This window comes from Ostrea edulis, chromosome 5, assembly GCF_947568905.1.
Source record: "Ostrea edulis chromosome 5, xbOstEdul1.1, whole genome shotgun sequence".
NCBI lineage: Eukaryota > Metazoa > Mollusca > Bivalvia > Ostreida > Ostreidae > Ostrea > Ostrea edulis.
Window position 1 is genome coordinate 70,252,926 of NC_079168.1, and position 19,747 is coordinate 70,272,672.

At 34.0% G+C, this 19,747-nt stretch overlaps 2 protein-coding genes and 1 long non-coding RNA gene across 4 annotated transcripts; 1 reads left to right on the forward strand and 2 right to left on the reverse strand.

Moving 5' to 3' along the window:
- Positions 1-2,890: 2,890 nt before the first annotated feature.
- LOC130054739 (uncharacterized) lies at positions 2,891-8,076 on the reverse strand. Of its 2 annotated transcripts, XR_008803047.1 has the most exons (4): positions 7,880-8,076; positions 6,896-6,990; positions 3,581-3,672; positions 2,891-3,140 (listed from the first exon to the last, which is right to left on the reverse strand). XR_008803047.1 is itself a non-coding variant. In XM_056165379.1 (3 exons), the coding sequence occupies exons 1-3, from the start codon at positions 7,938-7,940 to the stop codon at positions 2,898-2,900; spliced, it is 399 nt and encodes a 132-aa protein (XP_056021354.1). In that variant the 5' UTR covers positions 7,941-8,010; the 3' UTR covers positions 2,891-2,897. The 2 variants fall into 2 exon arrangements, 1 of the variants encoding a protein (XP_056021354.1); XM_056165379.1 differs by lacking the exon at positions 3,581-3,672 and having other exon boundaries at positions 7,880-8,010.
- A 3,961-nt stretch (positions 8,077-12,037) lies between these two features.
- On the reverse strand, positions 12,038-15,419 carry LOC125651975 (perlucin-like protein). The gene is made up of 4 exons (XM_048880833.2): positions 15,192-15,419; positions 14,421-14,515; positions 12,709-12,802; positions 12,038-12,287 (listed from the first exon to the last, which is right to left on the reverse strand). The coding sequence occupies exons 1-4, from the start codon at positions 15,247-15,249 to the stop codon at positions 12,055-12,057; spliced, it is 480 nt and encodes a 159-aa protein (XP_048736790.2). The 5' UTR covers positions 15,250-15,419; the 3' UTR covers positions 12,038-12,054.
- Positions 15,420-15,925: 506 nt separating this feature from the next.
- LOC130054740 (uncharacterized) lies at positions 15,926-18,178 on the forward strand. The gene is made up of 2 exons (XR_008803048.1): positions 15,926-17,298; positions 17,357-18,178. It is a non-coding gene; the product is annotated as an uncharacterized LOC130054740 (long non-coding RNA).
- The last annotated feature ends 1,569 nt before the right edge of the window (positions 18,179-19,747 follow it).

Sequence of the window (19,747 nt, forward strand, 5' to 3'; positions counted from 1 at the left end):
GAGAAGCTCCAGTGTAATGGTTAGAGAAGTTCCAGTGTAACGGTTAGAGAAGTTCCAGTGTAACAGTTAGAGAAGTACCAGTGTAAAGATTAGAGAAGTACCAATGTAACGGTTAGAGAAGTACCAGTGTAACAGTTAGAGAAGTACCAGTGTAACAGTTAGAGAAGTTCTGATCCAGTGTAACAGTTAGATAAATTGCAGTGTAACAGTTCCAGAAGTTCCAGTGTAACAGTTAGATAAATTGCAGTGTAACAGTTCCAGAAGTTCCAGTGTAACGGTTAGAGAAATTGCAGTGCAACGGTTAGAGAAGTTCCAGTGTAATGGTTAGAGAAGTAACAGTTAGAGAAGTTCCAGTGTAATGGTTAGAGAAGTAACAGTTAGAGAAGTTCCAGTGTAATGGTTAGAGAAGTTCCAGTGTAACGGTTAGAGAAGTTCCAGTGTAACGGTTAGAGAAGTATCAGTGTAATGGTTAGAGAAGTTACAGTGTAATGGTTAGAGAAGTACCAGTGTAAAGTTTAGAGAAGTTCCAGTGTAACGGTTAGAGAAGCTCCAGTGTAACGGTTAGAGAAGCTCCAGTGTAGTGGTTGGAGAAGTTCCAGTGTAATGGTTAGAGACGTTCTGATCCAATGTAACGGTTAGAGAAGTTCTGATCCAGTGTAACAGTTAGAGAAGTTCCAGTGTAACAGTTAGAGAAGTTCCAGTGTAATGGTTAGAGAAGTTCCAGTGTAACGGTTAGAGAAGTTTTAGTGTAACGGTTAGAGAAGTTCCAGTGTAACGGTTAGAGAAGATCTGATTTTAATTAGATTGATAAATCCTATAAGGAATATAAAATCTAGAAAAGGTCAATATTATAAAATTCAAACTTGTCGAATTTATTTAAAGGGACATGGACACGATCAGAGCGGAAAATTTTCAAATTTTATTTTTCCATTTTTATTGTTTACAATACTTAAATAACGTATTTCTAATGGTCGACCAAAATTGGAATACCAGTTGTTGAGTTACAAGCGAGATACAACACTCATAATTCTTTCTTATGTAAACAAGGCTCGTGCCATGTTTTTGTTTACATGTAGGTTGCTTAATAGAAAATAGCATGTTTAAAACAAAATGAGATATGCCAAACACTAGAAACCATTTAATTGTGTTCAGAATTAACTTGGAAATTGAAAAACAAATCTGCTTTAAACGAAACTTTTACAAGTATACTATCTTTATCTTATGTAAACAAAAACATGGCACGAGCCTTGTTTATACATTATGTATAACAAAGAATTGTGAGCTCTGTATCTCCAATGTACCTTGACAACTGAGTGAACTGACATTCAAATTTTTGCTGAGTATTAGAAATACCTTAGATAAACATTCTAAACATTAAAAATGGAAATATAAAATTTGAAAAATTTCATCTCAGATCGTGTCTATGCCCCTTTAAACGCTTCTACATGAGAAGAAAAAAAGCTCGTCCTGTGGCCTTCAACTCTACATTTAGATATACATGTATATATCGACGGCGTTTTTAAACGTTCTGTTCCACAATATATGCTAGAAGTGGTGTAATTTTAACTCAAATTTGGATTCTAAAAAAAAATTAAAGAAGTTTTTATAGATTTGAAATCGCAAAGCTTTTCTCAAATCAATAACACAAAAACTTATGACTTTTCAACACTTTACACGACCATTTTGACATCATAGACAGTTGCTTTTTCAACAAAAATGGAAATATTCTTATCTAATGATCAGTCATCCAAACATTACTTTGTTAAACACCACTCAACGCACACGTACTCTGAAGTTGAAATTATCCTGTTCCTCATTCGCATTATCTTCGTGGTGTTTAGTGATCAGGTCTTCCAACAGTCTGTTGGAATTCACATGGGCACCTATTGTGCTACTTTGTTAGCTGACCTGTTTTTATATTTTCATGAGGCAGAATTTATTCAAAAGCTTCTACATGAGAAGACAAATCCCTGGATGTGGCCTTTAACACGACAATTAGATATATCAACGACGTTTTATTTATTACCAATAATCATTTTCATTCATATTTCGATTTTCCATGTGAACTTGAAATAAAAGACACCACGGAGTCCTCCACATTTGCTTCGTACTTAGATATTTTATTGAAAATATATATCAACGGCAAACTAACAACTCAACTTTATGACAAACGGGATGATTTCAGCTTCTCCATCGTCAACTTCCCATATCTATGTAGCAACATTCCATTTTCACCTGAATAAGGTGTTTATATCACTCAACTGTTTCGATACGCAAGAGCTTGTTCTGCGTATGATCAATTTTTAAATCGAGACAGGCTACTAACAAACAAGTTGATGTTACAGGGGTTTCATCAGTCTCGTTTAAAGGCAGCATTTCCGAAATTCTATGGTCGTTAAAACGATTTAGTTTGCCAATACTACCTGTCAGTGGGTTATATGCTGTCTGACGTGATCGATTGTTAGGCTGTTCTTTGCACACTGATTCTGACTACAGATTACTCCGTTTATCTGATCAAGATATATAGGGTTCACTGTGGGTGTAACCGGTTGACAGGAGATGCTTACTCCTCATACGCACCTGATCCCACCTCTGTTATTTCCAGGGGTCCGTGTTCACCCAACTCTCTATTTTGTATTCCTTATAGGAGTTATAACATTCGTTATTTTCACCTTTCATACACACATGCATCAACAATATGTTAGTTAGTACATGAAATAATTAGTAAATGATAACTAATAATAAGTATCAAATGAAAAGGTCCCTCCCGTGGTTTCCGTTGGTTTCAGCCAATCGATCCACTGATCAGAATGCAGACTTCTAATTAATTTCCTCCACAAATAATATATATATCCAACAAATCTCTATTCATCAACACAAATTTCAAGAGTTCACTGTTAAAGATCTTTATTTTTCACAAATGTATCGCGCGACAGAGGTACAATACTGGTCAAAGAACTGATATTTATAGCTAGCGTGTAACCATAAACAGAGCTGCGGATAAGTTTTGCTACTACTGGGTTCACTTGGGGCAAATGCAAAGAAGGACATCTTAGAAACCCGATCGTATCTGACCCACCTCCAGTCTCCACCCTTCTTCTCGCGATTAAAATCCCGTCCTCCAATGGCGTAATTCTGACCTTTTAATAAAAAGACACTACATGATTCCTTTAGTTTCACATGCAACATTTTAAATACAGGCTACATTAACCTTAACTTTTTACGCAAATAGATTTAGAAAATAAATTTTGAAATCTTGTAACATAGCTGTGATGAGTTTTAGAACATTTGTCTTTAGGGACACGCGTACGCGCGCGCGCATGCGAGCTAGCGCATCATAGGCTCTGAAAGTTTATGTAAAACTTAAAGGAAAACGTTATTTCAGAAGACGACTGATAAAATTTTGAATTTTGTAATCACGCATGCACATGGTATCTGCATCTCTACTACAACACTTTTTTGTTGTCCCTGGTCTATAGTTGGCAAAAAACATACATGCATTATTTAATTTGTAAAAATAGAAGAATTACAATACACATATAAAACATTTAGAATTAGCTGACGGAAACATAAAAATTACCATTTTTTATCCCGGAGAGATTACCTAATAATTAGGTATTCATGAAGAGTTTCCAAGTTCGCCAAATATCCACCTTTGTGAACACAGTTTACCTGTATAAGGACATGGTCTAATTTAGTCAATTCATATTACTCTATGGTAGCTACATTTTTAGAGAACCTTCAATGAACTGTGACTCTAATGATCAATGAACAAGTGAAGAACGAACAGTGATCAATCTCATAGATCCTATAAAGAGCAGAAAAAGAGGCAGGCAAACACAATCCCCTGCGCACACCAGAGGTGGGATCAAGTTCCTACGAGGAGTAAGCCTCCCTTGTTGACCTGTTATGAGCCCTAGGTAAACGAAGTAATCTGTAGTTAAAGAGAAACACGTCAGTCAGCATTCAATCTAGTAATACCTTGTATTAGCAAATTAGATAATTAAAACGATCATAGAATTTGCGAAATGTTGGTGTTAAACGAAATTGTTGAAATTCCTGTTACATCAGTATCCCGACTTGCTTTCAAAATTGATCATATATGCAGAACATGATCTCGCGTATCGAGTCAGTTGAGATATATAGACACCATATGCAGGTATAAATGTTAATAAAAATCCACGTGTCTGGAAAACCTAGATGCATGTGAATTTTCGTTGTGAAAAATATTTGACCATTATCAAAAAGATTTAAGAAGTACCAAGCTACGAATTACTGAGACTGTTCACTGTTCGGGATATTGTAATATGGGAAGTTGACGATGGAGAAGTTGAGGTCATTTTGTTTGTCATAAAGGTGTGTTATTAATACAAAGGTGTGTTATTAATACAAAGGTGTGTTGCTAATACAAAGGTGTGTTGTTAATACATAGTAAAAAATGATCAAATGTTTCAGAAAAGGGATATATTGTTGGAAAAATTACATCCTTATTAAATTTGTAAATTAGTTCTACACCTAAGATATTCACTATAAGAAGACAAGTGTTGCTGTGACATTTGAACTTGGTAGCTACCCATTTTACTTGTATGATACAAAACCTCTTCTTTTATTTTGGTATGGACTTGAGAACTGTTTTGAACATATTTTATGGATATACTGCAAAAGAATTTCAAACTCTGCTTAAACTTGACTCAGTGAAAATACAATGCATCGAAAACATAAATAAGAAGTTAACTTACGTGGAAAATATTGGCATTCAAGCACATTGGAATTATGAAAATTTATAACCTTACAGCCTTTAATCATTCTCGATCCAAGGTATAAATGATTATAAAAATCCATGTGTCTGGAAAACCTAGATACATGTGAATTTTCGTTGTGAAAAATATTTGACCATTATCAAAAAAAATTAAGCAATACCAAGCTACGAATTACTGAGACTGTTCACTGTTCGTTGTCTTCTCCTTGTCACTATCGTAAGCTTAAATAATGAAAGAAGAACTTCGTGTAAAAGAAATGTGATGTTGGTATTGTAGAAAGTTCAGTTTACAATAGACGGTCGAGTTTTAATTTCATGTAGAAATCTGTTAAATTAAAAACTTCGATATAAATCTGTATGGCATGAATAGTGTCCAGAAATATGGTTTGAAAATTTTAATGTGAAAACCCTGAAGCTTTATTTCTTATACAATAACCTAGGCAATATCTGAGAGCATATATCAAATGTCGTTTGTTTTAATTGACGCCTGTTTTTGTAAACTTTCACCTCCGCCAATGAAACATTGATTGGAAATAGATATCTTATTTCATTTCATGACCAAGTTAGCCAACAGAATTGGTCGCCAAATAAATATAATGTTAGTATATATTTAAGGTAGCTTATTACACTAAAATTTTATCTAATGGCTCGTTAAGTTATGAATTAGTATAATTTCACCATCGAAAGAGTGATACAAGCTCTCAATTATTTTTTGTGATTTATCCCGGAGAGTTATAAAAGGTGCTTTGTTTGTAAATAAGATACTCTAGAATCCCGGTGTGATTTGATGCATAATATGAATATCTAAGAAAACATGCCTGAATGACTCAGACGTTCTAATCTTTTAAATAAAAATTGAAAACGTTGTTTGCTAATATTTTTGAAATCTACGGATAAAATCTCCAAAAAACATGTCAATTAGAGAAAGATATATTAGAGAATTATCTTTCAAATAGAAATTGAAATGAAATGGTAAAAATTCAGAAATATCACGAATTTTTAAATTTAAACCAAGCCCGATCGGAATTATAAAATGTAGTCATATGGAACATTGTGATCAGAAAATTACATTCTCTTGATGTAAAATGGTCTACAAATTAATTAAATGAATTAATAAAGGAAACTAGATTATTGATGAAAAGTGCATGCAATTAGCAAGAATGTGATTGTTTTAGTAATTTCCATCACTTTTGATTGGGATCGGTACTTTTCCCTCTAATTTGAATAAAGTGATATACAATGTACATCTGAAATTTGGTCATTTCGTTTCAATTTCTTTTTAAAATATATTTCGTCGATATATGTTTTCTAACTGACATGGTTTTTGAAGATTTTATCCGTAGATTTATAAAATATTAACAAATAACGTTTTCAATTTCCCAAAATTTTTTGTTTTTCTAAAACTTCTAACGTTTATATCTGAGTCTTTTAGACCCCTGTACGTTTTAGAAGATGTTAATGTCATCCACCAAATCACAGTGAAATTTGGACTCAACATTTTTTTTAATTTGCAAACAAAACGCCTTTTTATTATTCCGGGTAAAATCACAACAACAACAAAATCATATAAAATAACTTGGAGCTTGTATCACTCTTTCGATGGTGAAATCATACTTCATAAAAGGTGTTTTAAAGAGTCATTAAATAAAATTTTGGTGTAATGCGCTACCTTAATTGATAAAAGTTTTACCTAATCAGAATTAGTCATCCCTTGTGGATCCGGGTTAGATTAAGTCCTTGTCGTAAGAGACGATTAAATGGGATTGTCCTTCGAATGAGACCAGAAAAACCGAGGTCCTGTGTCACAACCGGTGTGGCACGATAAAGATCCCTCCCTGCTCAAAGGCTGTAAGCACCGAACATAAGCCTAAATTTTGCAGCCCTTCATCGGCCATGATGACGTCTCCATATGAGTGAAATATTTTCGAGAGGGACGTTAAACAATATATACAATCAATCAATCAACCTATTAGTCTTTTTTTGTCTGTTCATTAGTCAGTCCGTCTCGCTTAGTTTTCTGATTTTTTTTTATAAGAACCCCGTAACTTTCGTATTAAGTGGCAGAACAATCAGTACTTATGATTGACCATAACTCTAACCATAACCGTATTATAAAATGATTACAGGAAGACTTACATAAGCCTCGTCCCAGGTGGCCTTGTCTGTACTGAAATAGTAACAGTTGTCGCCCAGTGTCCTGAAGGGGTACTTACATGTGCTCTCCTTGCCGGCTTTGTAATGAAGTATTCAAACATTTTACGGATATATTTGTAATAAATTATTCAACTCTCTAATTACCGTATTATATACGAACATATTTGTATTAGATTATTCAAGCATTTAGTACATTGTATACGAGTATATTTGTACAGTGTAATAAATTATTCAACCATTTACTGTAATGTATACGAAAATATTTGCAATAAATTATTCAAAGATTTAGTACATTGTATACGAAAATAGATCTTATAATATCAGTGTCGAATCCATATAAAATGTATGCATATTTCTAGCCATCATATTTAAGCCTCGTGTGTCATGAATAAGCAACGGGTCGTTCCGAAAAAAGACAATGTCTCGTTGGTCATTTTAGTGTTATATACATAAAATAAATTATCATTATTAGGGTCTCACGGGGATCCGGATTAAATATCTTCAGTACCCATTGCTTGTTGTAAGATGAGACTAAATGGGACGGTCCTTCAGGAAAGACCGCAAAAAAACCGAGACCCCGTGTCACAGTAGGTGTGGCACGATAAAGATACCTCCCTGCTCAAAGGCCGTAAGAGCCGAGCATAGGTTTAAATTTTACAGCCCTTCACCGACAATGATGACGTCTCCATATGAGGGAAAGAATTTCGAGAGGGACGTTAAACAATATTCAATCAATCAATCAATTAGTATTCGGAAAATAAGGATTGTAATCTGTTAAACATCTGACCTAAGGTTCTCAACTATCATTTGTCATAAGGCGAAACCGAACTGCCGTGTAACTAGATAAGATTTATTGAATTTACTCGATGTTTACATTATAAGTAAAAAGTTACATGCGCACCTTTTTAATCCTTTTAAAATTTTCAAAATAAGTATAGTACGTGGATCTATAAACTGAATAATTACCTTGGATTCGTTCACTGCCAAGCAGAAGCAAAACCACACTAACAACAATCATAATAAACATTCCAATACTAGTATGCGACAAATGACCAACAATTTTAAAAAGTGAATTGTAGAAACATGAAAGTTGAATACAAATTAAGGAACATCGGAATACACAGCGTATACGAAATTAAAATGAAACCCAATCCCTGGAAAGTCAATATCAGAGTGCGTGATGTTTCCTTTATTGTCATTGCCACGCAAGTTCAGAGTCAAGTGCGCTGTCCGCTATTAGGTGCTCGTAACTCCTAGTAGGGGAAATCATGAAAGTACTGAGAGGACTCAGAATAAATGAATTCAAGATTTTACCCGAAAGTCACACAATGGGTTTAAAAAAATAAGCCCTCTTTCGACGTTATTCTATGTGATAAGATTAGAGTAGTGAGTAAAATACCTATATTACTGTAACAACACCATTATGTTAAAGGTTTTATTTGAGAGGTGATCTATTAATGTTATTTTTGGAAGTACTATACATCCAGAATACAATAACACAGATATGTGTGTTTTTATTATGAGCTTATTTTTTAACAGAGATACATTTTGACTAGCTGCAAAATATTTTGACAAAATGAAAATGCAGTAGTTCAACAGCTAGAGACATAACAGGGAACCCATTGTCTGACCGGAACATGTTATGTGCAGATAACACCCAGAATGTGGACATAGTCGATTATGGCAGATGTTTGGGGATTGTTCTGTCCAAGAAAGCTGAAAGCTCAAGTGAGCTTTTCTGATCGCCATTTGTCCGTCGTCTATCCGTCTGTCTGTCTGTCCGTCTGTAAACTTTTTACATTTTCGACTTCTTCTCCTGAACCACATGAATCATTTCAACCGAACTTGGTAAAAAGCATCCTTGGGTAAAGGGCTTTCAAGTTTGTTCAAATGAAGGGCCATGCCCCCTTCAAAGGGGAGATAATCACAAAAATGCAAAAATAGGGTGGCGTCATTTAAAAAGCTTCCTCTAAAGAACCACTGAGCCAGACGAGCTGAAATTTACATGACAGCTTTCTGACGGAGTGCAAATTCAAGTTTGAAAAAATCATGACCCCCAGGTGTAGGATGTGGCCGCAATAGGGGATCAAAGTTTTACATGCGAATATATAGGCAAAATCTTTGAAAATCTTCTTCTCAAGAACCAATAGGCCAATAAAGTTTATATTTACACAAAAGGTTCCTGACATAGTGCAGATTCAAGTTCGTTAAAATCATGGCCCCCAGGGGTAGTATGGGGCCACAATAGGAGATCAAAGTTTTACATGCGAATATATAGGCAAAATCTTTAGATATTGGCCAAGATGATTCAATTGAGCGATGTCGCCCATGGGCCTCTTGTGTTCTTCTTATGATACAGAATTTATTCAAAAGCTTCTGCATGAGAATGAAAAATCTCTTGCCGTGGCCTTCGACTCGACATTTAGATATATGCATATCGACGACCTTTTATCCATTAACAATACTCATTTTCAATCACATGTTAATTCGATATATCCCAGAGAACTCGAAATAAAAGACACTACATAGTCTTCTGTATCTGCTTCAAATTTGGATATTTTATAGAACATAGAATTTTTTTTTTATTCTTATGAGGCAGAATTTATTTAAAATCTTCTACATGAGAAGAAAAAATCTCTTGCTCTGGTCTTCAACTCGACATTTAAATATATCTACGACGTTTTATCTATTAACAATTATCATTTTCATTCATATGTTGATTCGATATATCCCTATGAGCTTGAAATAAAAGTCACCACATAATCCTTCAAATCTGCTTCGTACTAACAACTCAATTTTATGACAAACGGGATGATTTCATTTTCTTCATCAACTTCCCATATTTGTTTGCAATATTCCATTATCACCTGCATATGGTGATTATGTCTCTCGAACTATTCGATGTGCGAGGATAAATTCTGTATCTGATTACTTTCTAAATCCAGACTGGCTACTGACAAACAAGTTGATGTTACAGGGGTTTCAACAGTCTCGTTTAAAGTCAGCATTTCGCGAATTCAATGGTCGTTTTAATGAGCTGATACAACATGTCATTGGGTCGAATGCTGTCTGATGGCTATAGGTAGCAGGGGACAGTTTCGCACTATAGGCCCGGTCAACTTTTTCAAAAAATGGAAATACCACATATTTGAAGTGATATTACATGTGTAAAAATGTATACAATAATTTTAGGATGCATGTCAAATGTAGCTGAGTGCATAATAAAAATGTTGATATACAACATGTAGGTGTCACCATGATTCCTAGCATATAGATGGTGCAAATACAAAACTAAGACACGTGGTCAGTTGCTGAGGAAATTCCGGTGAAAACATGCAGGGTCTAGCAAAAGGTCTGTAGCTGTGAGGGAAGGTGGATGGCCCCATATGAGAGGTAGATTTTTGAGAAGCGCAGATAGGGTTCTTGATTGTGCACAGTGTCTATATTCCCATGTTTGGTACTGTGATGATGTGGGGGTGGTGCGGATTAGCCCAAATGAGGGAAAATCAAAGCTAAAAAGGGGAACCTGCTCAGAGAATGTTTTGTGCACCAGCACCAGTATTTATAGATTACATGTAATTTAGGGTCATAATTTATTAACTACACTAATATGAAATACAAGTATTGACATAAAAGGGAAATATGATTTTTCATTAGTCTGTCATAATCTGACTTTGGTGTATACCCCCTATCCACATGTTTCAAAACCAAAGAAACTGTCCCCTGCCACCATAACACACGATAATCCATATTGGTATTTACATTCTTATTTTCCTTTATATTCAACTCTTGTATAGTTTTCTTCATGTAAAATAAACTTTAAGATCATAATCATTCAAGCAGAAAATGGTATATTGATTAATCTAAAAAAAAAAAAAAAAAAAAAAAACAACAACAACGAATTGTTACCGCGGTGTCATCACTTAACCTTCAATTCCATTTCAATTTAAGGTGTATTATGAGATGTATTCAATATCAAATGCAGAGTTAAATTTGTGGGAGTTAGGGCAAATTTTCTGCCTCCCCCCATCTATGGACATATCTTTATGTTTACATAATAGGTTAATACATAATAATATATACAATAATAACAAAGAAATGTTTTGATGTTTGGTAAACATATAAAAATAAACCCAGCAATTACTGCCGATAATTGTTCGATTATTTATAAAACATTGTTGAATTTCAACAAGACATCAAAACTGCAACACATCCCTAACTTCTAATGTGTACAACATAAATGTAAAACTTATACGGTACCAATTTTGATGCACCAGATGCGCATTTCGACAAATCATGTCTCTTCAGTGATGCTCAACCGAAATGTTTGAAATCCGAAATAACAATGAAGTTTTAGAGCTATTATAGGGAAAAACAATGTGCCAAGAAAGTGGAGTCAAATTAGTCTAAAGATAAGAGCTATGCGTGTAGTTTTAGATAAAAAGAAACTTTTACTTCCCTTCTGTCACATTTCATATCTATGTAACCTCTAATATTGGCGATCGTTTACAGTTGATGAGTTTATTTAAATAAATCATATATTGTGACCTATATTTTGATTAGTTAATTTAGATATTGAATTTGAAAGTCGAATTTTAAATCTCGAAATTCGAATCTCGTATTGTCGTATGAGCCTTTTGGGCTTTCGTACACACGGGAGGCTTTTGTACACACGGGAGGCTTTCGTACACACGGGAGGCTTTTATACACACGGGAGGCTTTTGTACACACGGGAGGCTTTTGTTAAGATGGTCTATATCTACACACTGATGATTATGCTTGTTATTCAAAAGTTTGGATGCAATAGTAGAAGCATATTTGATGGAAATACAGGGTGAAGACTTGAACTTGAAATGTGATGGCATCCAGGGTTGAACTTTCTTATTACCAAGAATGTTGCTTCTATTTACAGTATCTATTCCTTCGTTGGCAAATTTCAGTTTAAATAACCGAAATTGCGATTCGAAATTAATTTCTTCCATAAAACGCGGTGGCTTAATGTAATGAGCAATATCCATAATCAGCTGATCAGAATACAAACTTCTAATTAATTTCTAATTAATTCCCCCCTCAAATAACATCCATATCCAACAAATCTCTATTCATCAACACAAAATGCAAGAGTACGCTGTCAAAGATCTTTATTTCTCACAAATGTAACGCGCGACAGAGGTACATGCGACGTCTATAAATTGATATTTATAGCCAGCGTATAACCAAAGACAAAGCTCTGGAGATCCTTTGGTACCATTTGGTTCACTTGGCCCAAACGCAAAGTAGGACATCCTAGAAACCCGATCGTATCCGACCCACCTCCAGTCGCTACCCTTTTTTTCGCGATTGAAATCTCGTCCTCCAATAGCATAATTTTGACCTTTTGATAAAAAAAGATGATAAATGATGCCTTTAATTTTACATGTAGCACTTGAATGAAGGCGATATTATACAATAAGCATTACCTTTTACGCAAATACATTTAGAAAATAAATTTTGAAACCTTGCAACAAAACTGTGATGAGGTACATGTATTTGCCATAAGGAAAATTAACACGCACGCACGCACACAGACACCCCCCCCCCCACACACACACTGGTTTGAAATTATAATATGTTAATTAAATTAATTAAACGTTATTACTGAAATACACAGATAGAAAACCATGCATTCACATGTTATATGCATCTCTCCAACAACACTGTCCCTGGTCTATAGTTGGCAAAATCAAACATACATTGTTTAGTTTGTAAGAATAAAATAATTACATGTAGAATACACGTATAAACATATAAAATACCATTTTTTATCCCGGCGAGTTGATACCTAATAATTAGGTATTCATGAAGAGTTTCCAAGTTCGCCAAATAACCACCTTTGTGAACACAGTTTACCTGCAAAGACATTATTTCATTTTACTCTATGGTGGCAACATTTATTAGAGGGCCTTCAATGAACAAAGGAAGATAACGAACAGTGATCAATGAACAAGTGAAGATAACGAACAGTGATCAATGAACAAGTGAAGATAACGAACAGTGATCAATGAACAAGTGAAGATAACGAACAGTGATTAATGAACAAGTGAAGATATTACAGTGATCAATGAACGAGTGAAGATAATGAACAGTGATCAATGAAGAAGTGAAGATAACGAACAGTGATTAATGAACAAGTGAAGATAACGAACAGTGATCAATGAACAAGTGAAGATAACGAATATTGATAAATGAAGAAGTGAAGATAATGAACCGTGATTAATGAACAAGTGAAGATAACGAATAGTGATCAATGAACAAGCGAAGATAACGAACAGTGATCAATCTCATAAATCCTATAAGAAATAGGAAATTGAAAGAAAGGCAAACACGGATCCCTGGATACACCAGAGTTGGGATCACGTGCCTAGGAGGAGTAAGCATCCCATGTCGACCGGTCATACCTGCTGTGAGCCTTATCTCTTAATCATGTAAATGGAGTAATCAGTGTGCAAATACCGGTCTCGCAATTGATATGAAACACGCCAGAAGCTTTCAACCCAGATACAGCTTGTATTTACAAATTAGATCATAATAACGACCATAGAATTTGCGAATTACTTATGTTAAACAAGACTGTTGGAACCCCTGTGACATCAACCTATTTGTCAGTAACCTTCCTCGATTAAAAATTGATTAAATGCAGATATTCGCGTATCGAAGCAGTTGAGAGACATAAACACCATTTATGCAGATGATAATGGAATATTGCTACAGAAATATAGGAAGTTGACGATGGAGAATCTGAAGTCAATTCCATTGCCATGAAGTTAAGCTGTTAATACATAATTAAAACAATTCATAATCATAAAAGTTTGTAAAATCATTGTACACATAAAATATTCACTAGAATAAGACAGCAATTCCTGTGATATTTGACCTTGGTAGCTACCCATTTTACTTTTATGTTATTAAATATCATTTATTTTGGTATGGACCTGAGAACTGTTTTGAACATATTTTATTGATATACGTCAAACCAATTTTAAACTTTTCAAATTTGTTTCAAACTCGATTCAGTAAAAATAAAATGCATCGGAAACATTAAAAAAGAAGTTGATTTAAGTATAAATAAATAGCATTCAAGCACATTGAAATTATCAACAATCATCTTATTTTATCTTATAATCAACAAACATAATGTGTTGACAAAAAGTCTGATAAATGTAATATTAGTATACTTTTAATTGATAAAAAATTTACATAATCAGAATGATCAACAACAATAACAACAACAACAAAATTATTTATTCTCAAATAAATACAACATGTGTATTGTAGAGAAGTAATTGGTAATATATAATACAATATTCCATCTATTAGTCTTCTCTCCGTCTGTTCATTGGCCAGTCCGTCCCACTTTTTCACATTTTAATAACAACTCGTCAATTTAGTATCGATTGGCAGAAAATTCATTATTAACGATTGACCATAACTTCAGCTGTAAACGTATTATAATTACAGTAAGACTTACATAAGCCTCGTCCCAGGTGGCCTTGTCTGTACTGAAATAGTAACAGTTGTCGCCCAGCATCCTGAAGGGGTACCCACACTTTTTCGCCTTGCCGGCTTTGTAATGAATAATTCAAACATTTAGTACGGTCTATTTGTAATAAAATATTCAACCATTTACCTATTGTATACGAAAATATTTGTAATAAATTATTCAGTCATTTAGTGCATTGTATACGGGTATATTTTGAATAAATTATTCAACTATTTACCATATTGTATACGAAAATATTTGTAATTATAAATTATTCAAAGATTTAGTACATTGTATACGGGTATATCTATAATAAATTATTCAACCAATTACCATATTGCATACGAAACTATTTGTATTAGATTATTCATGTTTTATCTACTGTACATTTAGTACATTGTATAACAACATATTTATGATAAATCATTCAAACATTTGATAAATTTAGTAGATAGTATACGTATATATTTGTAATGAATTATTCAAACTATTAAGTATCATAAGGTTATTAAACTTATATTGGTAAATATCTAAATCCAACGAGTGTCAATATTCACTAATGTAAAACTTATACGGTACCAATTTTATAACACTAATATAATTTCTGTAATCCTGACACCTATTTCGAACTAAATCACGTTTATCATATTTGCTTAATTACTTGTTTAGAAATATAAATAATAGAAAAATGGATATATGTATACAATTTTGCTTCATTAAAATCAGTACAGCTAGAGGTTCTATCAACTGATTGATTACCTTGGATTCGTTCACTGACAAGCAGAAGCAAAACCATGCTAACAATTTTCACAAACATTTCAATAGGCAACAAATGATCCCAAAAATGAAGTGTAGAGAATTATGAAAACTAGAATACAAATCAACAAAGAACTTCAACACAGTGTAAATTAAAATGAAACCCGATATCCTATATCACAATGCATGCTGTTTCACGTATTGCCATAAGGCACCACGCCAGTTCAGTTAGTGCTGAGGGTGTCTCCGTAATGGGGTACTCGTAAGTAAAAGCTAGCAGCTGCTACAGAAAATCAAATCAATATTCAGTATAATGTTTACATATTACCAAGAAGCATTCACTATAATGTTTCATTATTGCAAGGAAACATTCAGTATAATGTTTTCAGAATTACCAAGAAGCATTCAGTATAAGGTTTACATAATTACCAGGAAGCATTCAGTATAATGTTTCATTATTGCAAGGAAACATTCAGTATAATGTTTACATAATTACCAAGAAGCATTCAGTATAATGTTTCATTACTGCAAGGAAACATTCAGTATAATGTTTTCAGAATTACCAAGAAGCATTCAGTATAATGTTTACATAATTACCAAGAAACATTCAGTATAATGTTTCATTATTGCAAGGAAACATTCAGTATAATGTTTACATAATTACCAAGAAGCATTCAGTATAATGTTTCATTATTGCAAGGAAACATTCAGTATAACGTTTACATAATTACCAAGAAGCATTCAGTATAATGTTTCATTACTGCAAGGAAACATTCAGTATAATGTTTTCAGAATTACCAAGAAGCATTCAGTATAATGTTTACATAATTACCAGGAAGCATTCAGTATAATGTTTCATTATTGCAAGGAAACATTCAGTATAATGTTTACATAATTACCAAGAAGCATTCACTATAATGTTTCATTATTGCATGGAAACATTCAGTATAATGTTTTCAGAATTACCAAGAAGCATTCAGTATAAGGTTTACATAATTACCAAGAAGCATTCAGTATAATGTTTCATTATTGCAAGGAAACATTCAGTATAATGTTTACATAATTACCAAGAAGCATTCAGTATAATGTTTCATTACTGCAAGGAAACATTCAGTATAATGTTTACATAATTACCAAGAAGCATTCAGTATAATGTTTACATAATTACCAGGCACTATTCAGTATAATGTTTCATTACTGCAAGGAAACATTCAGTATAATGTTTACATACTTACCAGGAAGCATTCAGTATAATGTTTCATTATTGCAAGGAAACATTCAGTATAAGGTTTACATACTTACCCAGAAACATTCAGTATAATGTTTACATAATTACCAGGAAGCATTCAGTGCCAGATCCTTCTCAAGCCTTTGTAGTAAAGAAACTTCTGCGTGGTTGTCACAAATTGGCAGGGACTGTAGACTCAAGGCTACCGATAACGAAAGATATTTTAGCAAAACTTATTGCGGCTTTGTCTCATACGGTTGCAGCAAAAGCCAACTGCATATTATTAGATGCTCTGTTTAAATTATGCTTTCATGCATTCCTTCGCCTTGGGGAAGTGGTTTCAAAATCTGCAGGAAGTAGCAGTTTGGTGGTGCAGCGGTCAAATGTCGCCTTTCAATTTGAGGGTTCTTTACTGAAATCAGTGCAGATAGTTCTACATCATTTCAAAAATCAGAAACATAACAATCCTTTTGTCATTACACTTGTGAGCAGCATAGATCCAACAATGTGCCCTGTGGCAGCTCTGCATCGCTATTTATCACATTTCAAGCATTCTTCGGGACCCTTATTCCAGTTCATAGGGGAAAACCCTGTTACATATTCTTATGTCTCCACTCAACTCTATGCCGCTGCAACCTTTGCTGGTCTGAACCCAAAGTTGTACAAAGGTCATAGTTTTAGAATAGGTGCTGCTACATATGCCACAAGTCTGGGTTATTCTGAGAATCTGATCAAACAATTAGGCAGATGGAACTCTAATGCCTTTCGTCGCTACATAAGAATACCTGCGTTCAACCTTTAACTTATTTTATACCCCATCCTCTGATTTTTTTTTTACTTGGTAGTCAGGGCGCATTCAGGTTCAGCAACAACCTTTGGCAGGTCAGTGTCTAACTGCTGCTAAAGACTGCATCACTTGCGTGCATAAATCAGTGGGCAGGTCAGTGTCTAACTGCTGCTAAAGACTGCATCACTTGCGTGCATATATCAATTGAAAATTTGGGCAGGTCAGTGTCTAACTGCTGCTAAGGACTGTATCAATTGACGGTTATATCAATTTTAAGACTTCGAGCAGGTCAGTGTTTAACTGCTGCAAAAAGTTTGGTACTATGTAAATATTTAAACAAAATAGGTTTTTTGCAAGTTGGTATCTGTTATATTTTCTTTGTAGTAATTCTTTTTTGCAAGTTGTAGAGAAATTTTTTTCTGTTTTATATGCTACACATTGGTACTGTATACATTGCTATATGTGGTTGGTGCAATATACCTTACTGACTCACTTAGTTACGCTATCCTTTTATACACAGATATGTCCAAAGTATGTCTTGTTATATACAATATCCTTTATGTTCTAGCACAGGAATGTGTCAACTTTGGTAACCATATACACTGTTAATTGCAATCGGGTCAGTATTTAACTGTTCATGTGTGATAAATGTTTATTAACTCTCCACAGTCAAACTAGTTATTTCTCTCTGCTCACCTTGGATGGCGCCAATATGATACTGTGTTTCATATCTTGTGGCCTTATTTGTTCGCCATCTTTTTGCTCTGGGTTTGTTTTGATGAATTTTTATTTGTCATCTTATAGCGTAGCATTATTTAAGTTATTTTGTCTTCTTTGGGGGAAATCAGACTTGGAGTAATTTAGCTTTGCAGGTACTTTCATGTAGAATGTATTATCTGATTTCCCCCAAAATCTTATGTTGAAGATTTCTTTCGTCATTTGGTATTGTAATAAATGACAAATTTTCAATCTCAATCATTCTTTGTTCAGATTTTTTATGACAGCAAAAACGAGCTACGGTGAGCAGAGTTTGGGTAATAGAAGCTGATAAACATAAAAGTACAAAATGTACTCCTGGGAGCTGAACTTATATTCCTTATAACTTGTACGCTTGTAACAACATTGTGTTTGTTTGCAAGACTCACTTTTACAACTGTATTTTAAACGAACTTTAATTCCACATTTGATTATCCTATTTATACTCCTAAGATCCCATTCAATAGATAAAATTCTTCAATATCCCGCTTTACGTTTAAATACATATCATATACCAGTCAATGGGACGAATGGATATGAGTTACCTTATCTATACTGGATTCCAAATCTTCACAGAAACACTTACAGAGATACATTGCTGGATCCATTAAATGTTCTACAAAACCCTGTCTTTGTTCCTCATTAAAATATTAACTAAGGTGAAAGAGAAACTTCAAACATGTTCTGCTATCGCAACACATGCGAGAAGTAAAGTAAATCAAATGTGGAATCTAAAATAAAACCATTTAGTAACTTCAAAATTACAAAACTTTTCCAAACAATCAAACGTTTTGGCTTTTTGACATTTTAATTGGAATTATGATAACGTAATAAATATACAAAGTATTTTGACATCACAGGCAGCTGCTTCTTCAATAAAAATGGAAAACGGAAATATTCATATCTTGTGATCAGTCATCTAAAATTACTTTGTTATACACCACTATAATTCTATGCACAAATACTCTGAAATTGATATTAAAAAGATGCTGGAGTTCCTCATTGACAATAACTACATAGTCTTTAGTGATCAGGTCTTCCAACAGTCTTCTGGAATTCCCATGGACACGAATTATACTATACGAATAGACATAAAATTAGCGGACCTATTTTAAATTCTTACGAGGCAGAATTTATTCCAAAGCTACTACATGAGAAGAAAAATCTCCGACTGTGGTATTCAACTCGACATTTACATATATGGTCGATGTTCAAACTATTAAATATACTGATTTATATAATAACACCCATTTCCCACTCATTTTCCGTTTGGATTTATCTCAGTAAACTCGAAATAAAAGACACCCCATGGTTTTCCACACTTGCTTCATACCTGGGTATTTTATTGAACAAACTAACAACTCAACTTTATCACTAAAGAGATGCCTTCAGCTTCTCCATCGTTAACAACCCATATCTATGTAGTAATTTTTTTTATTATCACTTAAAGGTGGTGTTCATGTCTCTCAACTGATTCGATAGGCATGGGCATGTTTTGCGTATGATCAGCTACTGACAAATCAACGTTCTCGCTTAATGTTAGCATTTCGAAAAATCCATGGTCGTTATAACAATGTACATGTAATATACAAATACAACCTGTCATAAGTTCAAATGCTGTTTGACGTGTTTCATACCGATTGTTAGGCCTTCTTTACACACTGATTACTCCGTTTACCTGATCACGATATAGGACTCACGGCGATGTGGGAAGTCAATAGGGATGCTTACTCCTCCTAGGCACCTGATCCCACCTCTGGTGTGTCCAAGGGTCCATGTTTTGCCCTA